At 35.8% G+C, this 25,000-nt stretch overlaps 1 protein-coding gene across 1 annotated transcript in view; it reads right to left on the reverse strand.

The window, feature by feature from the left end:
- Nucleotides 1–25,000, reverse strand: part of FOXP2 (forkhead box P2) — a 399,923-nt gene that overhangs the window by 4,694 nt on the left and 370,229 nt on the right. The window contains exons 17-18 of the mRNA XM_084205352.1: nt 24,287–24,356; nt 23,304–23,467 (exon numbers count right to left, since the gene is read on the reverse strand). Coding sequence (XP_084061478.1) covers nt 23,304–23,467; nt 24,287–24,356 — 234 coding nt within the window. The remainder of the gene's footprint in view (nt 1–23,303; nt 23,468–24,286; nt 24,357–25,000) is intronic.

Here is a 25,000-nt window from a genome sequence, read left to right on the forward strand (position 1 = left end):
GGAAATGAATTGCCATTAAAAATGATAATGCATTTACAACTGCTGCCTTAAAAAAGCCTAATAATTTGAAAAAGGGAATTGGGTTTTAAATGTGCAAGCAGTATATATATAAGGAATCAATAACAGTATCAGACATACTTCCTTGCTGGGTAAAGAATTTTGTAAAGGTTAGGGGGACAAGCTTCTGAAGTTTTAATATGTATTTCATCAGTTTTAAAAGAACATCTGTGTATACACATTCACAGATGTATGGGTTAAAAAGAAAAAAAAGGAATGGACCCATCTGGATCAAATTCTGCATATGATATCTACAGGATGTGCTAAGAGCATTTGATTTTTACTTAGGCAGGCAGAGTATGGATCAGCTACCTTTAAATTCTGGACAAAACATAACTATTCTTTCAATACCTTATTAGCACCTTTATTCCTGTGCTGGTTTTTTCTAAGTATTTCTTGCAATTTACCTTGGATTAAAGCAGAACAGCTTTAATTGAACTAAAAACAAAACAAAACAAAAACTTACAAATCAGATAGAAAAACAAAGGGTGGTTTTTTTTGTTTTTGAGATTAAAAAAAAATCTCTTTGTTGAAAGAGATAAATGAAGTAAAGATCCTAATTTACAAAATGAAATACAGCAACAACATGACTAGTCTCACTGTATATATAGCTAGTTCTTCAGGAATAGAGTACACAAAATATACTAAACAAATATTCAGCAGTCAGTTCCAACACATGACTTCCTTATAACCAGTATACTATACAGAGTGTACTATCCAAGGATTACTGGATTACTATCTGTGTTTGTATCCAACGTGCCACTACACAATAATTGATAAAATAATAAACCCCAAGACATACTGCCTGATTCTCCTTGCAAAGTTAACCCTGCTGTAACGATTAAAAAAAGAAATTGAACCTAATCTCCTCAGTCTCTCTGTTGTGTTTCTAGCAGACACCTGAGGTTTGAAAACACCACAGGGTGATCTGAGGTCACGCAGTATCTACTGTGGTGTAGAACTTACTGAATTTGAAAACAACGATTAGGACCCACAGGCAACAAGGTGCTTCGGTCTCCATCTGAATTTAACTTTATTTGTTCTTATTTCTGTGGTAGCTGTGTTGCAGGGGAATGTGGGGTCATTTAGAAATTACTTTTATCACTGAAAAACGTTTGAACAGTATCTTCTGAAAGAGGGAGAAAAACAATTCATCCCTTTTTAAGGCAATACAAGTAATTGTGTGCCTTGAGATTTAAGGTCCTTTCATGAGATTTGCTTTACACTTAGTATCTTTTCTCAAACATTTTTAAGTGTTGAAGAGAACTTCTGAACTCCATTAAGCTTCAAATTTCAGATATTTTCTTCAGAACGGTAAGTGACTAAGTTTTTGATGTAATCTTCATATTTTTAATCATGCTATATTGCCATAATAATTTTCTCCAGATGCTGTAACACTATCATCACAGTATTCTTTTTCCTTTGTTGCTCCCAAGAAATTGCATTTTGTGCACTGTTATACCTACTATATTACTTCACTGTTGAGGTTTCTCAGTCATCCATACTGGGAACAACACTATTTATATCTTCATCTGTGACACACAGTGGGATTTGTTGCCTGCACCCTCAGCAAGTCTGCCAGTAACATCAAGCTGAGTGGTGGCTAAATTGGTGGAGAAAAGGGATATTGTCCAGGGGTACCTGGATGGGTTTGAGGAGTGGGCCCACATGAACCTTGGAAGTTCAGTAAAACCAAGCATGAGATCCTGCACCCGGGTCAGAGCAATGCCCAACACAAAACAGACTGGAGGCTAAAGGGGTTGAGAGCAGCTCTGGGGCTATCCCCATAGAAGGACCTGGGGATAGTGGTGGATGAAAAAGTGGACATGAGCTGGAAATGTCCACCCAGAAAGCCAACTGTATCCTGGGCTGCATAAAAAGAAGTGTGCTTATCAGGTTAGAGAAGTGCTTCACCTCCCCACCCCGCTCTGTACTCGGCTCTCGTGAGATCCTGCCTGGAGGATCCCAGTACAAGACAGACACAGACCTGTTAGAGCAGGTCCAGAGAAGGGCCACAAAATGAGAGCAGTGGGACACCTCTCCTATGAAGAAAGGTTGAGAGAGTTGGGGTTGTTCAGCCTGGAGGGGAGAAAGCTCCAGGAGACCTTTCAATACTTAAGGGGCTGTCTAAGAAAGATGGGAACTTTCAGCCAAGGCCTGTAGTGACAGAAAAAGGGGCAACATTCGTGAACTTGAGGAGGGCAGGTTTATATCAGATATAAAGAAAAAATATTTTACATGAGGATGGTGAGACACTGAAACAGATTGCCCAGAGAAGCTGTGGATGCCCATCCCCAAAAGTTTTCAAAATGAAGTTGGATGAGGCTTTCCTCAATTCAGTGAAGGATATCCCTGCTCGTGGCAGGGAGGTTGGAGTAGATGATCTTTAAATGTCCCTTCTGTTCCAAACCATTCTATGATTCATTGCTATGCCTTTGTTTCCATGCTTGTGACTACAGAACTTTTTTCCCAAATGCACTCAGTTCCTTTAAGGGTGGTGTCCAGGTTGCTTTATTGCACTCCAGTGGTTGGAGTGCAGCCACTGTATAAACAGACAGGATAACAAGAAATAGCCATTAAAAATGCACTAGTTTCTCTTGTATTGTGATTTTTTGGTATTGAGGACCACATTTTTGCAAGGACAGTTCAAAGATTAATTTGATGACTAACCTGTGGAAGGATTAATATCTTAAAGGACTAATAACAAATAAAAATTTTCATTTTTTTCAACTATACTTTCTTACAGATTAACAGTAAAAATCAAGCAGTTCATACTTCCACACAGAAATAAATTTCATAGGCTATTCTGCCAGAAGCTTAAGAAAGTTTTCTAAGTTTTAGAAAGCACTGCCATACAAGCATCCCTTTTTGGAAGAGCAAATACAAGGAATAACACATTGGCTCAAACATTTCTCTCAACTCTAGAGATTGCTTTTCAAAATCAAAGATTGAAAGAAACAGTTCAGGCATGAACTCTGGTTAGAAATGTATTTTATATATGTTCTGAGGAAGAAACTATACAAGATATGTATGAAAACCAAAAAGTTTTTCTTTTTCTTTTCCATAAGCGAAAGAAGATTTGAAGATTTGTGTACATACAGACAGAAATATATTTAAATGTGATTATTTGCAAAATTTTGCACTACCATTTTGATGCACAATAGGAGCATTGTGCTAAGAACAAATTCCCATGCGAAGTACTGAGTATTTAAACATGAATTCTGAACAAATATTTCTGTATTCCATGACTTCTTATTAATATATATGCTACTCATATCCTAAAACATTTCATAGCTTAGTGATTTTGGACTTGTGATCAAGACTTTCTGATCTATTATATAATTGGAATCTGTATTTTAGGAAAGTTTAGCATCATTTCTTGATGAGCCAATCGTGTTCAGAACTAGTCAATACTTTTTATTAATGACAATGACAATGAAGACAGAATGAAGAGCATTGTTATTAATTTCATAGATGTCAACAACTTGAGAAAATCCTGGTAGAGGATTAGGAAAATAAAAACCGTTACATGATGAAAGGCTGAAAAATGGATGTCTTAGGTTATAGAAAGAGCAACTGGTCAGATGCTAGAAATAAAAATTAGTACAGACAGTGGAGCACTGAACCAGGTTTCCAGGGGAGGCCTAGTGTCCCCACCATTTGGGGCCTTTCCCAAATCATCCTTGGAGTTAGGTACACATCTGTGAGAAGTATGTTGAGCCCCTGCTAACTCTTTGGGATAATAAAGGGACGATGGACACATCACTTAGCAAGTACAACTATGACACCATGTCCTAATGTCCTCATCAAAATGTCTGTCTCCTCTGAATAAGTGCTGGCAAAATACACCTCTGCCTGAGCTCAGGGTGACAATGCAAGGTCACAAACAGAAAGCAAGCAGATGAATGAAGCAGGAGCAAAAAAAAAAAAAAAAAAAAGGCTATGCTAAATTATTTCAAAGAACTTTTTGTAAAGATATAAACAAATGAACATCCTCATTTCCATGGATTACCTTCTTTACAACTGATGGATCTACAATTATAAAGAAGGCTTTTCTTGTACCCCAGCACTTTCAAAATAGTACTCTCTGTGAGAGATGTTTTTAATATAAAAGAAGGATTCTCATATCTTGCAGATCTGCCTACTCATCTCAATACATTGCTTTTTCTTTGCTCATAGATTGCAGAACATGAAGTTCCTCTTTCTCTGTTTCTGCCTCTAACATTCATTCTTCCACATGCTTTATGGCTTCACATGAAGATTCTTGTCTCACTCCTTGCAACTAACTGGCAAATTACAACTGCCTACTGTATCCTTAAAGAAATCACCATTTCTAACATTTAACTGGAATTACTGCCAGGAGACAGGTAACAGTTGCTGGACACTTACAAAGGCCTTATGAAGAGTGTAGGCTTTTGGAGAAGAGCTTTTTGGTTTCAGAGGAAAAAGAAAGATAGCAGGACAGGCAGCGGCGGGATGAATAACTACTAGGAAGGAATGTGCAAAGTAACTTTCAAATATTTAGGGATGAAGCCAAATTCTCAAAGTCTGCAATAATTCATCTGATACAAGGTGAACTTGTCTTCTGAATTTTGCAGAAGATAAGCCTGATCCTGCCTTGGGAAAATGTGTTTAGTGCGATAGTTACTAAAATCCTGCTAAAATCAAGACAACAGCAACAAAACAAGTGTTACATTCAACTTCTAAACATTAGAAAGTGTGCAGCTGCTGACAAGAAAACAACCAGATCGTATAACCAAGTACATGATTTCTTAATTAAATTGAGTCGAGCTGGTGTCAACAAGGAGAAAATATACTTGATACAATATTCTCAATTATGAATAGCACATTTTCTACAGTGGATGCACTTCAACTTTAATGTAAGGGGATACTGAATAAAGCAAAACAGCAGTGAGAACTCAGGACAAGGAAATATAAATAATTACAATAATTTTCAGATTTTTTTAGTAAAATAGAACTCATTCTAAGCTTTGAGTAAAATATCCAAAAAATTCTTTGGAAAACATATGAAGGCAGACAATGCCTTTTATTACCACCAGCACTGTGTTACTACAGTAGTCCTTTTCTCCCTCCAAACAAGAGATTTAACAATTTAAGTTTCCCTGTATATCTTTCATGCAATTCTATAGAAGGAAAAAAAATAGTTCATTAGTTCAATTCTCATTTGTATATGTTAAACAGAAAAAAAAAAAGGTAGGAAGTTCAGTGATTAATTCTGAAAGCTGCCAGGAAAATTCCAGGATTCAACCCCTCTAGGATTCCCAGTGAACAAACTCCTTAGTTCAGATCTGGTTCGTCTAAATATTGTTGCCCATATCCACCAAAAATCTTTAATGTTCTGCTAAAATCATTTAAGAAAAAGTGCTTTGGGACATCACGACAGAGAGGTTTAGGCAGTTAAATCAATGTAATGACTGGCAGGGAAAATACTTTGCTTTTGGCTTTGTATTGAAGTGGTGGTAGATGCTGAGAGAGAGAAGCTGCCTAGGTCAATGTGCTTACTGTGAGCTTTGTAGCCAAGAATATGATTTGCAACAAGTCATGTAATTCTTTTAAGCTCTTTTGGTGCCTTTTTATTCCACTCAGGGGTTGCAATAATCAGTCTAAAATCATGAAAGGATAATCTTTTTGCTGGGTTGCAGCTGAAAGTATTTTGTATTGCTATGGAGACTTAGGCACCTAGTAACACTAGGGAGTTTTTTACTTCAGTATTCAATGGCACAAAGGGCAATAAATTACATCATGTCTTGAAGTCCCTTCCAAACTTATTTTGTGTGAGACTTTAATTTTGATACTATTGACTCACTAGCTTTCCAAGTGACTTCACACAGAAGTGTATAAAGAGATGAATTTTCTAAAACTTTGATGAGGAAAGTTTTCCCAGGGGAATCTTTGGGACTGAAAAATTTCTAAGCCATATGTGCCATGGCAGACTACACTGATTTGCTTTGTGTTTATGTTTGTCCATTAAACAAATAAAGATTCTTAAGAGTTAAAAAAATATGAACTAAATAATCAGGTAGCTCTCAAGCAACATTAACTATTTCCCCAACCAGCTGATGTTCCATTTGATCCATTCTTCCTCACAGTTCTGTAGACAGCCTTAAGCCCACAAACATTACATCTTCAAAACCAATTTGTTAGTCTGTAGATATTCCTTCAACTGTACTATCTATTCACTATCACTACTCACATTCTTGTGCTTCAGTAATTAAAAGAAAAAACCAAAATGCTATCTTTGTGTTACACAGCATCTTTTACAGACCTTCACATTTCCAGGGTAACTTTTAACATCAGACACCTGCAATTTTATTGATGTTTTTGCTTATTACCAACAGATGCCCTGAATTCTTTTACGTAGTGGGCATACTGCACTACAAGTACAATTTTTATTCAGCTACACAAAGTGTTCCAGTAAATGCTGGGAGAAGATCCACAGCTACAGAATTCTTCAAACTGCAGAAGTTTGAAAATATTTGTGTCCAAGCCAGCAAGGTGAGCTACTGAGCTCAAATCATTCTGTGGCCAACCTAATAATTTGTGTATGCTTTCATATTTTCATATGTGAAAAAGGTTTGAAATATTTATTTTTATCTGGAGCATTTCTGTTTTCTAAAGACTTCTTTGCATTAAGTATTTTCCAAGTTTAACCTGTTGAAATATATTATGTACAACTTCTTTGCTTTCTCTTTCCTAATAGATGTGAACTACTATATCCTTAGGAAGACCTATCTATAGCTATAGATCTGTAGCATATCCCATGGCAGTTTTGAAAGAAAACCTTTCTTTTCCAATCCACTATTTCATATTTAGAATTTTTATATTTATGCTTTGCTAGACAAATGGTGACAAATCCTCAAATCCTATAATATTTTCATGTTATCTAATTCTTACTGTCTTTCTACAGTTTCACGCTATTATAAACAGTTTATTATTTTTTCTAAGTAGAAGTGAACTGTTTATTGATGTGAATATGTACAGCCACATAGGGAGATAGTAATCTAAATATTGAGAAAAGGAAGAAAGTATTAGATGAGTAATTAAATACAAATTCAGTAATGCTACAAATATCACAGAGTCCATTATTATTTCTCCTTGAAGAACACTTCCCCTATGTATTTATCACATATACTGAAATGATGAAGAAGTGGCAGTATTTCTAGATAAAATAATGCCTATATGCAAACCTCTGGCTTTGAACAAGAAAGGGAGGAAGGTCCTGTTGTCAATACCTTTCACAGGAAGCTGAGGGAGTGCTACCTCATCTTGCTAAGGAGAGAGTGAAGCTACAATATCCTGGTGGAAGAAGATCAGAAATATAATTCTAATTCTACAGAAGCACTGCTCTTCAGTGGGGGTGTTTATGGATGTGCTTTATCAACCTGCCACTTTCAAATTACACCCTTATACGCTGGGATCTCCAAGAGCCATTTTGAGAAAAAAATTCAAAGTAACATCCTTTTATTTTCTGAAATGCAACACTGAAGCACTAAATATACCTTTGAAATATACTTTTTTCATATTTATCACTTTATCCATCACCAAAGATTTCAATTCTACTATGGTGGAGTTGGGAGTTGCATTGACTTGGCAATGGAAAGCAGAGGCAACAAACAGTCCTAGCTGGCAGGCACTGCTGCAGATGCTGACAGGAGATAAAAGTTCACAGGAATAGTTAATTAGGCCACTAAAGTTTGTCTTTAGTTCATTGCTGGAGGAGATGGCATAAGATGGAATTAATGATCAATGGTCACAAAGTGCCTCTGGCACACCAAGCAAGGTAGGAGCAAGAATGAATGAGTTTGTGTAAGTCAATTATTGCTTTTGGAACCTCTAAACTAGACTTTGCTATGTATAGTATCTGTTGATAAAATTTTAGCAGTCAGTGTAGAAGCAGCTAGTGTTCTTCATGCTCTCCCTTCAACTACACTAGAATAAAAGGGAGGTAAGTGCCTTGGAGCAGGGGTCAAGAAAAATAATAATCACAAATCGCATAATTACTGATTGCATAAAACTGGTCTTTTGGTTGCAAGCACAACTTTTCTTTTTTTAATAAATTAAAAAATATGTAAACTCAGTTATTGCTGCATCTAAGATCCGTCTCTTGTGTGAGCACCTGATATGACTTCACTAGTATCAGTAAAACAAAATCCCGAGCATCTTTCTTCTTAAGCATAATTGCTAAAATTGCTACCTTGCTTCTGCTAACTTTCTCAGTGGTTCTATTTTTAAGGAAACACACTAGGATCACTGGATAATGCAGGTTAAGGGCTCTAGGATATCTCTAGGTGAACTCACTGCCTAAAGAAGGCACAGCTAGAAGGTCACAACAGATTGCTTGGAATTTTATCTAGTCAGGTTTGGAAGGATATAGAGGATATCCTCTAGTCAGGTTTAGAGGATATAGACGATACAACTTGCTTGTCAACAGCCCCATCCACTGCCTAACTGTCCTCATGAGGGAAGAGGATATATATCCATATTTCTTTATGTCCAGTCTGAAACATTCACTTTAACATTCTACCCTCTGTCTCTCATTCTACCACCAAAATAAAGAGCCTGCTTCCATTTCTTGCTTATCTCCCTATAGGTACTGAGAGTCAGGTCTCCTCAAAGCCCCCTCTTCTCCAGGCTGATCTAGTTCAGCTCTCTCTGACTCTCCCCAGAAGGCAACTGCTTCTTTTTCTGACCATGTGTGTAGACCTTTGCTGAACTCACCCCAGTTTACCGCTGTGATTCTTAAATTTGAGGTGCCAAAACTGGACTCAGATGGGGATTTTCCTTCCTCGGTGCAATGCATGGCATTTCATAAAATTCCTCTTGGCCAAGTCCTTCAGCCCATACAGGTCCTCTGAGGGGCCATCTTACCCTTATGCATATTGACTGTTCCCTGATTTGATATCATGTGCAAACCTAATGAGAAAGAGATCCATCCTGCATCATGTAAGATGTAAACAGGATGGGTCCCAGCATATTCAGCATTCCAGGAGAAATCCGATATTGCAAACCCAGGTATTGCAAATGTAAGACTACAGTAAAAGTCAAGAACAATTGATAAGTGGATGTGAAGATCTAGCATGAAAATAGCAGAGGAAAGCTACTCTGTATATGAGTGCCTATGTATGTCTAATATCAGAGGGGAATGGGGCATCCTGAAGATACTCATTATTACAGGAAAATCTGAACTAAGAGAAAACATAGCGCTATCTTAAAGAGAGGAATATGTCACAAGCTACACAGGGTGTCTGGAAAGGAAGTACTAAGAGGGCTGTTTAATGAAGAAAAAGGAAAAAGAAAAAAAAAAGAAAAAAAGGGGGATTTTATCTATACCTTTTGGGGTTTAGGGGAATATTGATTGCAGAAAATATTAAGACATTACACTTATATTAGCAGGAAAAATAAAACCCAAGCCTTTAAAAAACCCACAAACTTATTGGTTAACAGGGCATATCCAATTAATCTTGACATAAATAGAGAGAAAAAGTGAGAAAATATTTCTTGCATGGATAAAACTGTTCTGGATTTCAACATAAGTGATTTTGCTAATGTTACAGACTACTAATAGTGTAAAAAGTTTCAAAGACCAAATAAAAAGATTTCAGACTGGGGAGAGCTCCTTGTCTTATTTAGAAAAAAGAAAAAAAAAAGGGAAAACAAAGATAAAATATTTTGAGAAACTCAAATTGAGAAATGGGACTGTAAGAAGTTACAAGACATATCGGAAGGAGATTAGGAATGATTTGGAGTGACTGAAAGCAGAATAAGAAATGAGGGAAAGCCAAAGACATAAAGACAAAGAGTTTCCTTGGATGAACTCCAGATCTCATTTAAGTCAATGGGAAAACTCCCCTTGACTTCATTAAGGCCGTGATTTCGCTTCTGAAGTTTATGCACAGAAGATGTAAGTAAAATATGTAATGCATCTGACAGAATGCTTGGGGAGAAGGGGAAATAAACAAATGTGAAACACTTATTTTTCTACCAGATGAATGAGATGGAATAACAAGTATATGTAAGATCAGTAATTTTACTTGCTCTATGAGCCTTCTAAGAATAATGCTGCAGTAAACAAGGGGAGCAGATGGGTGCATTTAAATTTGCAAATTCCCGTGAGAAACTTCCAAAAGTCCAACTCATACTAAAAGTAGACACAAAGATTTGTCAGTAATAAAAGTAATTCAATGAAGAACAAAAGATTATATCCCAACAAAGAGGTAGGTTAGCAGCAAGTCTCTAAGATCCTACATTTGATTTCTATTTTGAAAAGAATTATGAATTGCCTTGAAGATATAAACAGAGATAACAGCATGATATAGATTATTTATAGATTAGTTATATGTGAAGTTAACTGTGAAAAAAACCCAAAGCTGACATGGCAATTCATGGCAAAATCAATTTATTGCTGACAAATAAAAGAAAGAAAAGAAATTAGTCATATATGTCCATCTACTATAACCACTTGGGAAATATATTATGAATCTTTCAATGGTGCTTCTGCTTGACGAGTAAACCCAGTATGTTAGACTAACTAGGAGAGAATAATGACAATGACATTCATATAAAAAATGTTTATGTGTTTGTAAATAGGCCCTCACTTCAACTTCTATAATCAATATACCCGACTACCCTTTAGCTATTACTCACTCATCCCAAAAACCATACACAAGAGTCCAGGAAAGAACAACAGAAGGGACCTATGGCATGGCAAACATAACTGTGGGAGGAAACTTTGAATCCATTTAATTTAGCTGCCTCTGAAGTCAACATAAGAGGCTTGGAGATATGAGTAATAGTGAGATACTAAAAATATGGAAACATGGAAAAAAGGACACACACCTTTGCCTTAAACTTAAGGGTTTAATATTTAATTTATTATGGCAGATTTATAATAATTTTATCCTTATAGTTATCACACTACTAATTTATTATAAAAATAAAAGGGCATAATGCAACTGCAAAAGAGAAGATTCTAAAATCCTCAGTAAGTTACACAGTTAATGAGCTCTGATTTTCAAAATTATTCTATATTTAAATCCTATTAAAAATATTAAGTATTGTGTAATTCCAAGATGCCATCTATCATTAATCTAAAGGAAAAAATGTTTTAACACATATTGACCTTCACACTGCAGAAGCCAGCTAGCCATTAATTCATGGACCCTAGGAGCATGAATTAAAACCCTGTTTTTCCTTTCTATAGCATATGCCCTTCCCAGCTCAGGGATGAATTATCTGCTTATCCACAAGTATACAAACACATTTGATCCTGAAGAGGCTGGAGTTGGTGCTTGGTGCTTCCTGCCCTTTCCGTTTGGGCCAGCTCAAGCACATACAATTGTCAGCTGGTTCTCTTCAAATTAGGGACAATTAAAACATAAAGTTTCTTTTTGAAGGAAAGTTTGAAAATGGCCATTGGTGGCATACCAAAATTAAAAGGAAAATATGCAAAACAAGTTTTGAAGAATTTCAACTTTATAGTAAGCAGTTGGAGTGGAAAAAATGTTGAAAATAATTTTTAAAAATCCCCAACAATCAAATACGTTCTGTTCTTTCTTTTAACTTACTACAAAGAAATTAATATTGTATAGAAAAACTTTTAGAGTATAAAATGACCAATTTAATTTGACAATGTCATTTTCCTTTAACAAAATAAAATATTTCATTGATTAAAAATAGGCAGTGAAAACATACAGAGGATTTTTTATCTTAGGAAACTTATAATTAAATTGAGCAGGTCTTGGTGTTTTGCCTATTGTTTGGGGTTCTCTTTTTAAATTATTATTAATATTATTTTTAGACTTGGCAAGAAAAGGCAAAGACTATAAATATGGATACCCCATTTTTAATAAAATAAATTTTGACCATAGATAAAAACATCTTTCTGAAAAACTGGCATAATAAGAATACACTTTCTTTAAATATCAAATGAGGCTTAAAGCTCACCTACAATTAGCCCTTTTTATAGGATCAAAATTTTTAAGAATCAAGTTCTGACTAAGAAGATAACATTAACACAGATTTTCTGATTCTAGCAACTCTTACTAAAATTCCCATCCTTGACATTTGCTTGCTCCCTTTGGTGTCTAAATAAATGTATTTTCCCTGTGATAGAACCACAAGAAAGTAAAAACTTGACTAGAAATTAGCTTAGGGCACAGGCCTCTAAAGTCTTTCAACCCATCAACTGCATCTAGTTCAAACGTCTAAAGTTAACATGCTAAACAAAGAAAAGTATTAGGGAGAAACAGCACTGAAGTTTTTAAGGCAAAATTTCAAAGCAAAACGACAAAGTACTCGAGATTTCAGTGTGAATATTTTTGGGGTTATTGAAGAACCATAAAAAATAGCAAGCCCAGAAACAACAAAGTTCAAGACAAGAGGTTGTGGATCTGGCATGCTCTGTAGTGACTAATGGTTAGGAAGTTTTAAAAATTGTACCACTTACACAGAAACTTAGCAGCAGCAATTAAGTACCTCAGTGTTATTTGTGGGTTAGAACCGATAAATATTCTCTATGCAAAATCTGGAAAGCTACTAAATGATCCTGGAAAAGCTGAGGGAGAAATTGGACAGTGTTATATGTAAGATTTGCACATTTTAATATAAATACATGCTATATAAATTTGTTTTTCTATTTATGTTGAAAACTTTTACATCAATAAAACTCTTGGGAAACATAGAGCTGATCAAATAAATAGTATAGAACAACTCCCTCAAGGGAGCTGACAGCTCCTCCAAGTTAAACATCATTGGCAAACTCAGTATCCCTTCCAGTCCTGAATCCATGTCATTCATAAGGATTTTGAAGAGCACAGGGGCAAGGATGGAGCCCTGAGGAACTCCACTAGTGACAGGTCACCTAGTCTGTCATCACTCCTCTCCCTGTAACCCTTTCTGTCTGAGCCATGAGCCAGCTGCTCACCCACTGTGTAACCTGTTCATCCAGCCGAGTGCTGGAAACTTTGTTCAGAAGGATCTTGTGAGAGACAATATTAAAAGCTTTACTGAAGACCAAAAAGATCACATCTACTGGCCTTCCTAGATCAAATAGGTGGGTTATCTCGTCATAGAAGGAAATCAGGTTTGACAACCTGACCTTCCCACTCATGAAGCTGTGCTGGGACCAATGACTTTTTATTTTTATTTTCTCAGTACTTCCCAGAATAAGGTCTTCCATGATTTTGCCAGACACTGAATTGAGACCTGCAGGCCTGTAGTCCTCCTTCTTGCCTTTCTTGGAAATTGGGACAACATTCACCAGCTTCCAGTCAGCTGGGACCTCTCTGGATTCCCAAGACCACTAGCCTAGCTTAGTCTACTAGATCAAGCCTGGAGAAAGGCCAGCTCTTCAGCTGTGGTTTTTTTTTGCTGATGGTAGTATTTAACAAGTAGAGGTAATATTTAACAAGTAGAACCAGACACCACACTCAACACAGGCAACTGGGTCAAACTGGCCTGTTAGGGACTTTCTGCACTACCCTTGCTGACATTTCTCATATTAACTGAATTTTATGCTCACTATGTTGGCTCTGTGAGGCCAACTTTCAATTTGATCATAAAAATAAGAGTACTTAAAAGAATTTTGCAATGATAGCTGCTTCAAATTACAAAATAAATGGATATGGACAATTCAGCTATCTTTGTAAAACGTGGCATACATGAAAAAGCCCATACTTTTTCAAGATTTATGATATGGATAAAAGGAAACAGGGTTAGAAGGAACTCCAAGAGATCATAAAGTCTCTTTAATTTACTTTCCCTACCCCAAAGTAGGATCATTTATAGTTAAATCACTTTTGACTACTTTAATTTATTCTTAGAAGCTTCCAGTATCAGTGGTTCCAAAGATTTTCTGTGCTGGTACATATTATCAGTACTTTATTATCCTAAATTGAAAAAGGTGGGGATTTTTTTCTGGTGTCTGTCCTAACTGTTCCTGCCAAATACTAGTCAATTATTTCTTGTCCCATTCCCAATGGACAAGTTCTTTCCCATCTTCTCTGAACCATGTTCTAAAGGCTGTCATCATTTTCCACCTAGTTCCTCTCTTCTCAAGAAAATTAGTGCTTTTAGTCTTTCCCCAGTCTTCAGAAAAGACCAAGCAGAAGAACTGTGTGGAAGACAGAGCTTGTAACACTCCTGTTAAGCATGCTTTCAACAGCCACATACCTTTGGCAGCACATATTTGTCATCAGCTTCTAGTATTAAGAAAGACTGCATCCAGTCATTCTAACTTTTTTCAGAACATTTCACCAAACTGTTAACATATGAATATTCATATTAACATATGAATATCATGCTTCCCATTTTTATACTATTGCAGATTTACCATTTAGATGTGAAGAGCAACATGTTGGATGAATATGCTATATCCATATCATTTCTGCAAGAAAACACAATACAGTCTGCCTGCAGACTGAGCTGATTAGGAAATATCTGAGATATCACAGAGCCTAGATTAATATATCCTGCCTCTTTACCATGTACTTTGGCCTGTGCTTAACACAGACTTCAGCTTCAGGGCAGGGTATTCCTGGAGAACGAAATATATACAGTCCAAAACAATAGTCATTAACACATTTATATATACCTAGCTACAAAATAAATATATATATGGTTTATGAATTAAAGGGCATGATAGTTACAGAAAACCACCTGATGGGTGTCACTGCCACCAGGCACGGTTTGCCTCTGGGCTTTATGTACCTATAGCGCAGTCAATGGCAACTGGCTTTGCGTCAAACCCTTCTGTAAATGAAGTGATGCTGTTCTACAGGGGGACAGATGTGTAAGTAACATACACCTTCTATTCAAACTGCATCTGAAGGTCCTTCTCAAAACCCAAGTAATTCAATTTCTGCCTAGAGACTGTAAGAGTTTGGGGCAGGGATTTGACAAAGCTTTTTGTTTTGCCTTTGTACAGCGCTTCCCAACCCAGGCCCCCCAATCCATCCATATTAGTGTATATTAAAAGAAGCCATAACAGTTTAGCTGAATATAGCTGAAATAAGCTCTTCCCCCACAGGAGCAGAGACAAAGAAGAAACACATTACATGCAAGCACATCTGGAATTCTTCAAAAAACCTGTTAATACCTACCTACCATAACTAAATCCAAACTGAGTCTTTTTATGGAATGGCTTGTAGACACATGAGGAAAATGGACAGTCTGCTCTATCAGAAACAGTCTGTTTGGTCTACAAAATAAAGATTCAAAGCTCACAGTGTGCTCTCTAGAATACATTTGTGAAACATGAGGAAGAGTAAAAAAGACTCTGTAAACTAAAACACATATCAGTGAAACTAATTTGGAATATATTTAGTCTGGAAATTGGAATATGGCTTATAATCATCAAACTAATGAAATTTCACTACGTCTTTCAGATTTGAGATGGACTATGATAGTCTTAGGAGAGGAATTGTAACAAATGGTTGCCCACAACATGACTCCTATCTCCTGTGTTCTTAGAGCAAGAGGAGGTAAAACCTCTGAGACAAATTTTTTTCGGCTATAATGTCTGATAATTTGCAAGGAATGAAGAGAAGGAGGAAAAAAGTGAAGAGAAAAATCAATTTTAGGGGAAGTCCCTAATTACCCAGAGGGAGACTACTGGATATGTTCAGCCTAATTTAAGACACACTTTCAATGTTGCTGCTTATTTGGAGAAAACCACCAGAACACTTGCAGTTTTAACTCTAACAGAAATTACATCAGGGTTGTACCACACACATGCACTCCCAGCACTGATGTAAATCCAAGGCTTTTCTTAGATGCAACTGCCCTTCACCAGAAGATTGGGAACTTTGCTTTTGCATATGGACTTTACCAGATATAATCATGTCTTTAGCTGTCTTGAAATTTAGCAACTTTACCATGACCTACACATAGGGTTTCACACAAGATGAAGTCTTAAAAAAACCCCAAAACCCTGAATTAGAATTTTTAGTCTTTTAAAATGTGTAAAGTCTCTAGTTTTCTATTAATTCTGAAGATTAAGCAACAGTCAAATAATACTTTCTCAGCACAATGTCTTACATTTTTCAAGGAATGATTGGATTTGTGGATCATAATTTAAACTACTGGTATACGTGTTTTTAATTGGATATAATTGTATGTTTTATGTGAAAAGTAAGTTTAAAGATACATTTTTGGCATATGTGTTTAGGAAATAGTATTTAGAGAGTCCACTTTCAAAAATTTTGGCTTATAATATCACAGTTACTTAAAAAACAAATGCAATCATCAATAGTGGCTAAAATTTGTTTCTGTCCCTGCAGTTTTAGAAATACACTTTAACAGCACTGTCATTTCAGCTTTTGCATTGTGCAAAGACAGGACTCTCTTGTGAACTAATTTCAGGAATTTGCAGAGAAATTTAGTTGTGCAATGTCAAACACATTTTTAACATCTGCAACAACACTTAGGATGCTGCCTTTTCTTATACAGACCTTTTATGTGAAAAGCAGAAGTATCTTGTCCATAGACTGAGAATTCATGATAGCAGTACCACAAAGTTTTCAGCAAGACAGCTTCCAAAAAGATTCTGTGAAGTCCCACAGGAGCCTAGCAACTTCTATAAGCCATGCTATGGGGATCTGACTCTTTTCAGCTGAAGGCACTGTATCTCTGGAGTGATCTTTTTGTTAAGAGCATTGGGAATGTACTCTACAAGTGCAACAACTGGGGCTGGAATAATGAAGAAAAGAAATAGCAACTTCTGATGAAAAGTAAGACATGTAAGAAGCTAGAGACAAAATGATAAAGAACTGGACCATCAGTATTGGAAAATAAGTAAATTGATGAACAGAAGCAAAAATAGAGGACAAATGGACTAAAAAGTAAAGTAAGGTAAAATAAAATTTTAAAAAGGAGAATATAAATATTTAGGAAAACATTCAAGTGAAAAGTTGCTTCAATGGGAATGGTGAAAAACACAATTAATCAAAACATCATTGTTTATTTTTCTATTAGTGTCCACAGGTAAATGTCTCTGTATAAAAGCCAAAATTATTTCAATGCATATTCTCACAATAGAACTTTCAATGGGAATATGCTCAGACAAAAGCTATAACCTTTAAGGTCCCATTTCCTAGCTGTTCCTCTTTTCATATAAAAATAAAAGTCAATTGTTGTCACAAAGTCTCTTTGCCCATTATCATCCTTATGTTAGATTTATGAATAAAAATGTGTGAAATCAAATTATACAGGCATTAAAATATCATGTGATTAGGTAAAACGTTTTTGATGAACAAGGATACCCAGAAATACTGCAATTGCTACCACATTCATCTGCTCAATTACATGCTTCTCACCTATTTAATAATGCTTGTTACATCCCTGTTAATTGATGTGTTTCGCAAGTTTATTTTCTTATACACTATGTCAAGTCTTATACAATGAACAAGAGACTTGGATCATAGCAGTCCCCTAGAACAGAACAAGCCTCCGAGGTAAATGCAGAGATCATGAAATGGGACAATGAAACGATAACAAAAAAAAAAAAAAAAAAAAAAAAAAAGGAAGAAGGAAAGACAGGGGATTGGAACATTATAACATTATGAAGTTAAAGAAACAAGGGAATGAAAGGGATTAAAACTGGAATGATAGGTAACCTACTGTAAGTGGTGTGAAAGCTTAACAGTGGGGGACTGGAATAATCAGATATGGGAACGACCTGACAATGGAATGCTTTCAAACTGAAGCACCTCAAAAGTAAATGATCTTAGAGCAGAATAATCATATTTGCCTCTGGGAATAAAATTTAAAGATAAAAAAGTTTGAAAAAAAATAACAAGTTTGATGATTATGCAGATAGAACTGCAGAGAGAAATGATCCAGTCAGGGCAAGAGTGAGAAAAGGTAAAGGAGTAGGGTTGGGAACAACAGGAGAATAAAAAGAAAAGGTGACTGAAACCATAGATGCTTGGAACTCACTTTTTCCACACAAAATCGAAGACGAAGGACTACACTGCATAAGATTTCTTTTTCTTTTATTTTTTTTTTCAGATTGACTATTACTCTTGCTCATTTGGACAAAAGTTATCCTTTCTCATAACAACCTACCATAACATTTTCTAGAAATAGCTTTAAAGTTCATGGAATATATGTGTGTCTTGACATTTGGCTTCAAACAATTCCTGTCTTAGGTAGTACAGCACTACAATAGCTGAACATAAAGACTTGCATAGGAGAGGATGTTTGAGAAGCAACTCTAAAATCTTATTTCTTGTTTTCACTTTTCTAAAAAAGCTGTCAACACCTAAAATCCTATAAAACAGAATGGCATTAACTCCAGGATTCTGGATCTGCTGTTAGGAACTAGATTATTTGGTAAGTCAGTTGAGAATGAGTTTAGGTGTATTGTCAGACTACACTCTCACAGAGTCAGCAGGGACACAACCACGATGACAAGCCCCTTCCTCAAAATCTCACCAGAGGGATATCTGTTTACCCCATCACATATTTTTATTCCTTCCATTCTTTATTTAATGAGCTGCAATGAGTTTTAATAGAATGGTATTATCACCCCCTTGTTTCCTATGGTAAGGCTACATTTTCTCTGTCTGCCATTTTCCTTGTTTGCTCATTTCCAATTTCTTTCAGTTTCCTCAGCTGCTATGAAGAGTTTTGCAGGTTAAAATCGTACCTTCCCCCCCACCACCCAGGATCATACAATGAAGCAAAGTGGCATTTTGCATGATGTATTTGCCATGACAAGGAGGGCAAGTGATGTGCTAAATATTCTGGTGATAAAACACCTGGGTCAGTGCCAGTTGCAATAATCACTGAAGTGTAATCAGTCTAGTACAAATGCATAGACAAACACCAGAAAAATAGCTGAACTTGATTTTCATCCCTTATTTGCCATCCCCAAGAGTGAGAACTCCTGGATGTATAACAGAGATATGAAAAGTAATAGCACAAAGTTGATTTCACTATGATCCTGATGTTCATTTAAAAATATAAATTTATTACTTCTGAAAGAACTGACCTTCAAATCCTACCAAAGCTCTTCAGCAGTATGCTGTCTATTACATACAGGTTAAAAAGAAGTTGCATTTTCAGTAATGCATGAACATTATTGTTCCTAAGCACCACCTCATGTCTCCTCCAATGCTGTTGTTTCTACAGGAATACAAAAACTTCTTTTCAATGTTTCCCACGACCCAGCTTTAACTGCACTTGTTTGGGTTTGTTTTCTTCAGTTCATAATTCTGCATTTATACTCCAAAGGCGTGTACTGTGGGACTTACAGTTACATCCATGTACAATTGTTATGCAAGATTAGAAGCATCTAGTTTTACATAAATAATGAATCTTTGTGCATAAAATATCTTCAATTCTGTTTGTTTCTTTGAAACCTGTTGTTTATCAGCTCTAACTCACAGTAAGTTCAGAGAAGTAGTCCATGTTGAAATAATGAAAGAAGAAACAGTCTTAAGCATTGACTCAAAATACAATTGCCTGCTATTGATTGCTGACAATTGATCTTAGAAGAAATTTAAATTTTGAACAGCACATATATGCCCACAATAAGTAACACATTTTCTCAGTGAAGATTTATGTCAAGGAAGTCCTCAGTGCCTACACACCAGGAATCAGATTTGAAGGCCAGTCGAAGACAGAACTTAGATTTAATACTGCTGAAATACAGAAAGAAAACCTAAGATTCCATACTCATGTGCTACATCCTGGACTATGGAATTTCAACCTTTCATCAGATAGAGAAAGGAAACTGGGAGGCACACAGAATAAAATTTCAGATGCTTTATGTAATAATTAATATAAGAGTTACCCCACCTACCAGGCCATGGTTATACTGATCACCTACAACTTACTGTGGTATTTTTAAGTATTCAAAAACCATAAAAAATGGAGCAGATTATATTTCATCACCTGAGGCCAAAATTTTGGGGGTCTTAAAGTGCCCTAAATATACTGGCTGGGGCTCACTGCACTTAACAAGCATTGAAGTGTGATACAGTTACTTGAAGTTTTAGACCTCCTGTCTTTCTCTAGTCAATGAACAGAGACTATTTTCTAAGTTGATCTGCCTGCCTATGTTAAGATACCTGGTCACAGATGGGTAAATTAATGACTCAAACTACTCTTATTACTATGTCTCTTCAAAACCAGATGTGAAGTACTAGCTTCATATCCAAGAACTGAAACAATTTCCCCACTTTCTGACACCCAGCAGCCAGGCACTACAATAACAGAAATCAATATCTCTGATAATGCTCCAATGCTCAACCACAGATACACTGACTTCTGCCCAGACACACAAAATATGCTAAAAACATTAATATGATAATCCCAAAATAAGAGTTTTGCTATCATGTGTCTTTATCATATCTGATAAAATGACAGTCAGTACAATTTTAACGACCAAATTCCCAACTAAGACGCTTGACTTTGTCACTGGAACTCCTTTTGCATTTACTGCTGAAACACCAAATGAATGCCTCTCTCTGGAAGCTCCTCTAGAATCCAAACTCTGCACCTTCCCAATTGAATGCCTTGATCTCTAAAGTGCACACAACCTCTTGCCTCTTTCCCTGATACCTTGCTCTATTGTTCCTGCATGCGTGTACCTACAAGAGGGCAGGCAACATTGCTCAGCACGTACCTCCTGTTGTGGCGTCTGCGTTTTCCTGGAAATCAGGTGATGGAGGTTTAATCTACTTGGAGATTAATAGAGCCTCCACATTTATAGGTGAGTGCAGTAATTACCAGACCTCAAGAACCCTTCTCTAGAGGAGAAAAACCCAGACTTCCTGGGTAAACCTTCTCAGGAGACTAAAAGTAAGTAGGTGCTTGTGCCAGTAAAATGATTTTTTTTACTAGTTTATTAACTATTTTTCAGTTATAAAAAGAAAAAAGAGATGATGTTATCTATGTGGACAATGCAAAATTTAAATTTTCTTAGTTGTTTGTCATATCCCTCACTTGCTTTACTTCTGTTTTACTTTACCAATACTATTTTCTCATTCTCTTATGTAATGCTCTTAAAAAAATGAGGGTCCTTGACCAATGTGATCATGGAGGCAAGGAAGAGGTCTCTTTTTCCTGGGTCCTCTGCCTTTCATGCAAGCCTCTCCCTACCCTGGCCTTTCCTTGCAGACTGCATTCATTCCCTTTTTTGCCCACAATGAAAAGGAAAATATGTCACAAGTGAGTGGGCATCTAGCTTGCATCTTTTGTCTAATGGCTCTTGGTCTCACAGAAGCCCAGAATTCTTGCACTAAGTTTGCTGCAAGGGATGAATGTGCGTAGATTCTTTCTCCAGTGGTGTCTCAGGCATTTACACACTGTTGCTTCTGTCAGTCAAGAACACAGCAACATATCTTCACAAGTTTCAAAGGAACCAACATAGCAAAAAAGTCTATTTTGACAAATGACATCATAAAAATGAAAGAGGAAGGCTGAATCTTGAGTTAGGGTGTAACTTAAGGTATTTTCCTTTGTTATAGGCAAGATTTACTTCAATATGCACTATTTTAGCTGTAAACACAGTCATATCTACATAATCATATGCACAGATATCACAGTTTATCCAGCAGAATGGCAGACAGAACACAGGATATGTAAACAGATCTGCCTAACACTTACAAAACAACTTTAATAGCAAGTGTCATTCTTTTTTGTAAAGTAGCTGTTTTTAACACACATGATCTAACTCTTGTTTGCTCTTTAAAGTTTTATTGTCTTGGCATTTTATACAGGAAGAGAGCATTAGCATACTCAGGAGAACTGCTAAAAGTAAAAGGCCTCAAGCTACCCACTGCATGGTTGATAGCATAAAGCATGGGATATAAAAACTTTTGTCTGATTGCTCACTTTACTTGTTTTAGAGTAGTGTTACTCTCAAGAGCATATATTCATGTTCTTTCTACTTCAAGTTTTATTACTTCTTTTGTATTATTTAATACATCTAAAGACACTTCCAAAAGACAAATTTTTCCATTTTGAAAAAGTAATGGTTTGGAACCTGATAAAATACATGAATGTTCACAGTGTATTATTTTCAAAGGCAAGTAGAATAAATGTGCAATAAAACAATTAAATGCATGACAATAAACATTTCTGTGTGATCGCCTATATATTAACATGCCAAACAAAAGAAGAAAAAAATCAGTAAAATATTTTTCCTAAAAAAAGGTCAGATCAAAATGGATTCTTAACACATCAGAGCATAAGTGAAAAAGGGAGTCTGGTCTCAATTACTCTTACTGTTAAATATCCTACTCTAGCAATTAAAATGAACATTTAAAATGTGAAAGAGAAAATGGAATTAAAAAAGGCAAATGAGATCAGCTTTTTTAAAACATACAAAAAAAAAAAAAGACACGATAATTTTAGATACACTTAAAAAATCATCTTACAGTAAACTTAAAAAGAAGTCTACTTACATATCACACTGCTAATTATTATATAAATAACCTGGGAAACAATACCTCCAAGATACATGTTTTACTATTTAGTAAACAAGAAACTGCCATGTTTGACACCACTGATTAAGGCCAGGCATTTCTAAAGCTTCAGACACATTTCTGAAATCCACAATACATCAATTTTTAATACTTCCACTCTCTCAGCTCCATTAAAAAGATGGTAGGGGAAAGAATTTAGAGTAATTAATGATATAGTTAGCTGCTAAATATTAATAGGAATCGTAGTCTTGCATAAAATATAACATATAAACCTTGCCAATACAGACGCACCAGTAATTAAACTTGAATACGTAATTACACTGATTTATATGACAGGCAAAAAGTTACACTTTACTGGCTTCTATGTAAACTCTGGGCAACAGTTAAACTTTGCATTTTATGGTTTATATAAATGGGCAATATCTCTACTACAGTTCATAAATGGTTTGGAGAGTCATAGTTAAAATTACAACTAATTCCAGTGTGAACATTCTGACTATACCTTACAAACCAGGCTTTGAAAATGACCACAGAGATCAGCCTCCCATTACATTCAGAGCTTGCAAGCAAATTGATGAGGTTTAAAAAAAAAAAAAAGGCAAAAAAAAAAAAAGCTTATAGCAATCACTACAAAGTAAATGAAGACTCAACTATTTAAATGTTTTAATATAAATGTTTAGTTTCAAATATATAGCTCCAGATGTTTCACTTACCACCTTTCAAAGCTCTTTTGAGTAATACTGTGTTTCAGACTAAGGCATTTTTTCTTGAAAGAAAGCTGACTGCACTTACATGTGAGGCTGAGGAGAGCAGCCTGGACTGCTGTTTCCATTACTGTCAATGTGATCCAGCGAACCATTGAGATCTTCATGGACTGCCTGCAGTAAGCCACTGGATGCGTTATTTATCAGTCCTGGGTTACTTAGCAATGGTAAACTGCTCTCTGCCAGTGCAGCCTACCAAAATGAAAAGTAAACCAAAATTATTAGCCCATACACAGCACTCTTACATGTATGAACATTTAGCAATATACACACAGAGAACAGCTCATTTTGAGTTGTTGAAGTGGTCCAGAAGGATTTTGTGCATTTCCAATTATTTTCACGTTCTGTAAATAACAGCATTTCTACTTCTGGTTTACTCTTTCTTTTGCTTAGGTTTCATTATTTTCCATTATTAATTATGTTCTGATATTCATGGCACTTTCTAGTTTTACATCATTTTTTGACTTTGAATTACACTTAACCTCTTTGCCCTTCCACACAATGTATGGCTCCTTTATAATGCAGGCAGCTGCTATACTTTAAAAAATGACCAGAACTTAAATCAAAATAAAAAAGTCCTGACATTTGCCTCTTCTGCATAAAAATTATATATTATAATTAAACTTTAAAGTTTTTGCCATGAGCACCATGTTCCCCAACACTATGATGTGAAATCATTTATGACAGCTTGGATAAATATTAATGCATATCCACATGCATTTGCAAAAGCTTCTATCAATCTAACATTTGCAGCAAAACTGAATGTTCCAGATTTTGCCACAGGGTGTCCTTCTTGCTTCTTCACATCAAAAGTAGCACGAATAAGAACTACTACTTGCAGTGCTAGGTAATACAACTTACTCGGATGATAAACCCAGTTATTTAGAATGACCATCAGGTCCACAGAAACATACCAGGTAATTCTATACCAGTGTATAAGTAGAAATAAAACACATCACACATAAGAAGATAATCAGTGTGTACGAAAAAGAATTATTTAGTATTTTTTACCTGCAAGCTTGCATTAAGAGCTGCTCCATAGCCTAAGCTGGTGGGTATATTTTTCACTAACGTTGGGCTTCTGAAAATAAACGATTTTTCAAAGTTTAAAAACAAGCAGACATCCTGTCTGGTTCATTGGGTTAATGGATTGGTTTGTCAGCTCAGAAGACCAGAGTTTAGGAAAGAAAAATGAAATGAAGTTGGGAGGGAAGGAGCTCAACCTGTTAGAACATTGATTTACTTGCATCCGAAAAGCAAAACTCTTGTTATAATAAAGCCCACGTGGAAATTTGCTACAAGAGCATAAAGGTTCTTATCTCACTGAAAAAATTTAACAGAAATAGCTTTAAAATTTGTATAACATCTGTCTCTTGTACATTTGCTACATCTCTCTTGCTGTATTTGGTTTCAGTTTTCTGAACTACACGGGTACACTGTTACTATGTTACATATAACTACACAGAGGTGTTGAATAAAAAAGATCTTACTCTTCCCTCACAAAAAAAAAAAAAAAGAGGCTGCAGTAATGTAGAGATAACTGTATGTGAACAATATAGTGGATCAATTAGTTTCCAGAAAATCAAACATACTATATATGCTATCATATAGCATATAGATTAAATGCTATATGCCAGATAACCATATAATTATATTTTCAATAAAATTAGTGCAGAATATGACTCCAGAGGTCATGTGGGTCGCTGTCTACAAACAGATGCATTA

The sequence above is a fragment of the Fringilla coelebs genome (assembly GCF_963513975.1).
Source record: "Fringilla coelebs genome assembly, chromosome: 5".
Taxonomy (NCBI): domain Eukaryota; kingdom Metazoa; phylum Chordata; class Aves; order Passeriformes; family Fringillidae; genus Fringilla; species Fringilla coelebs.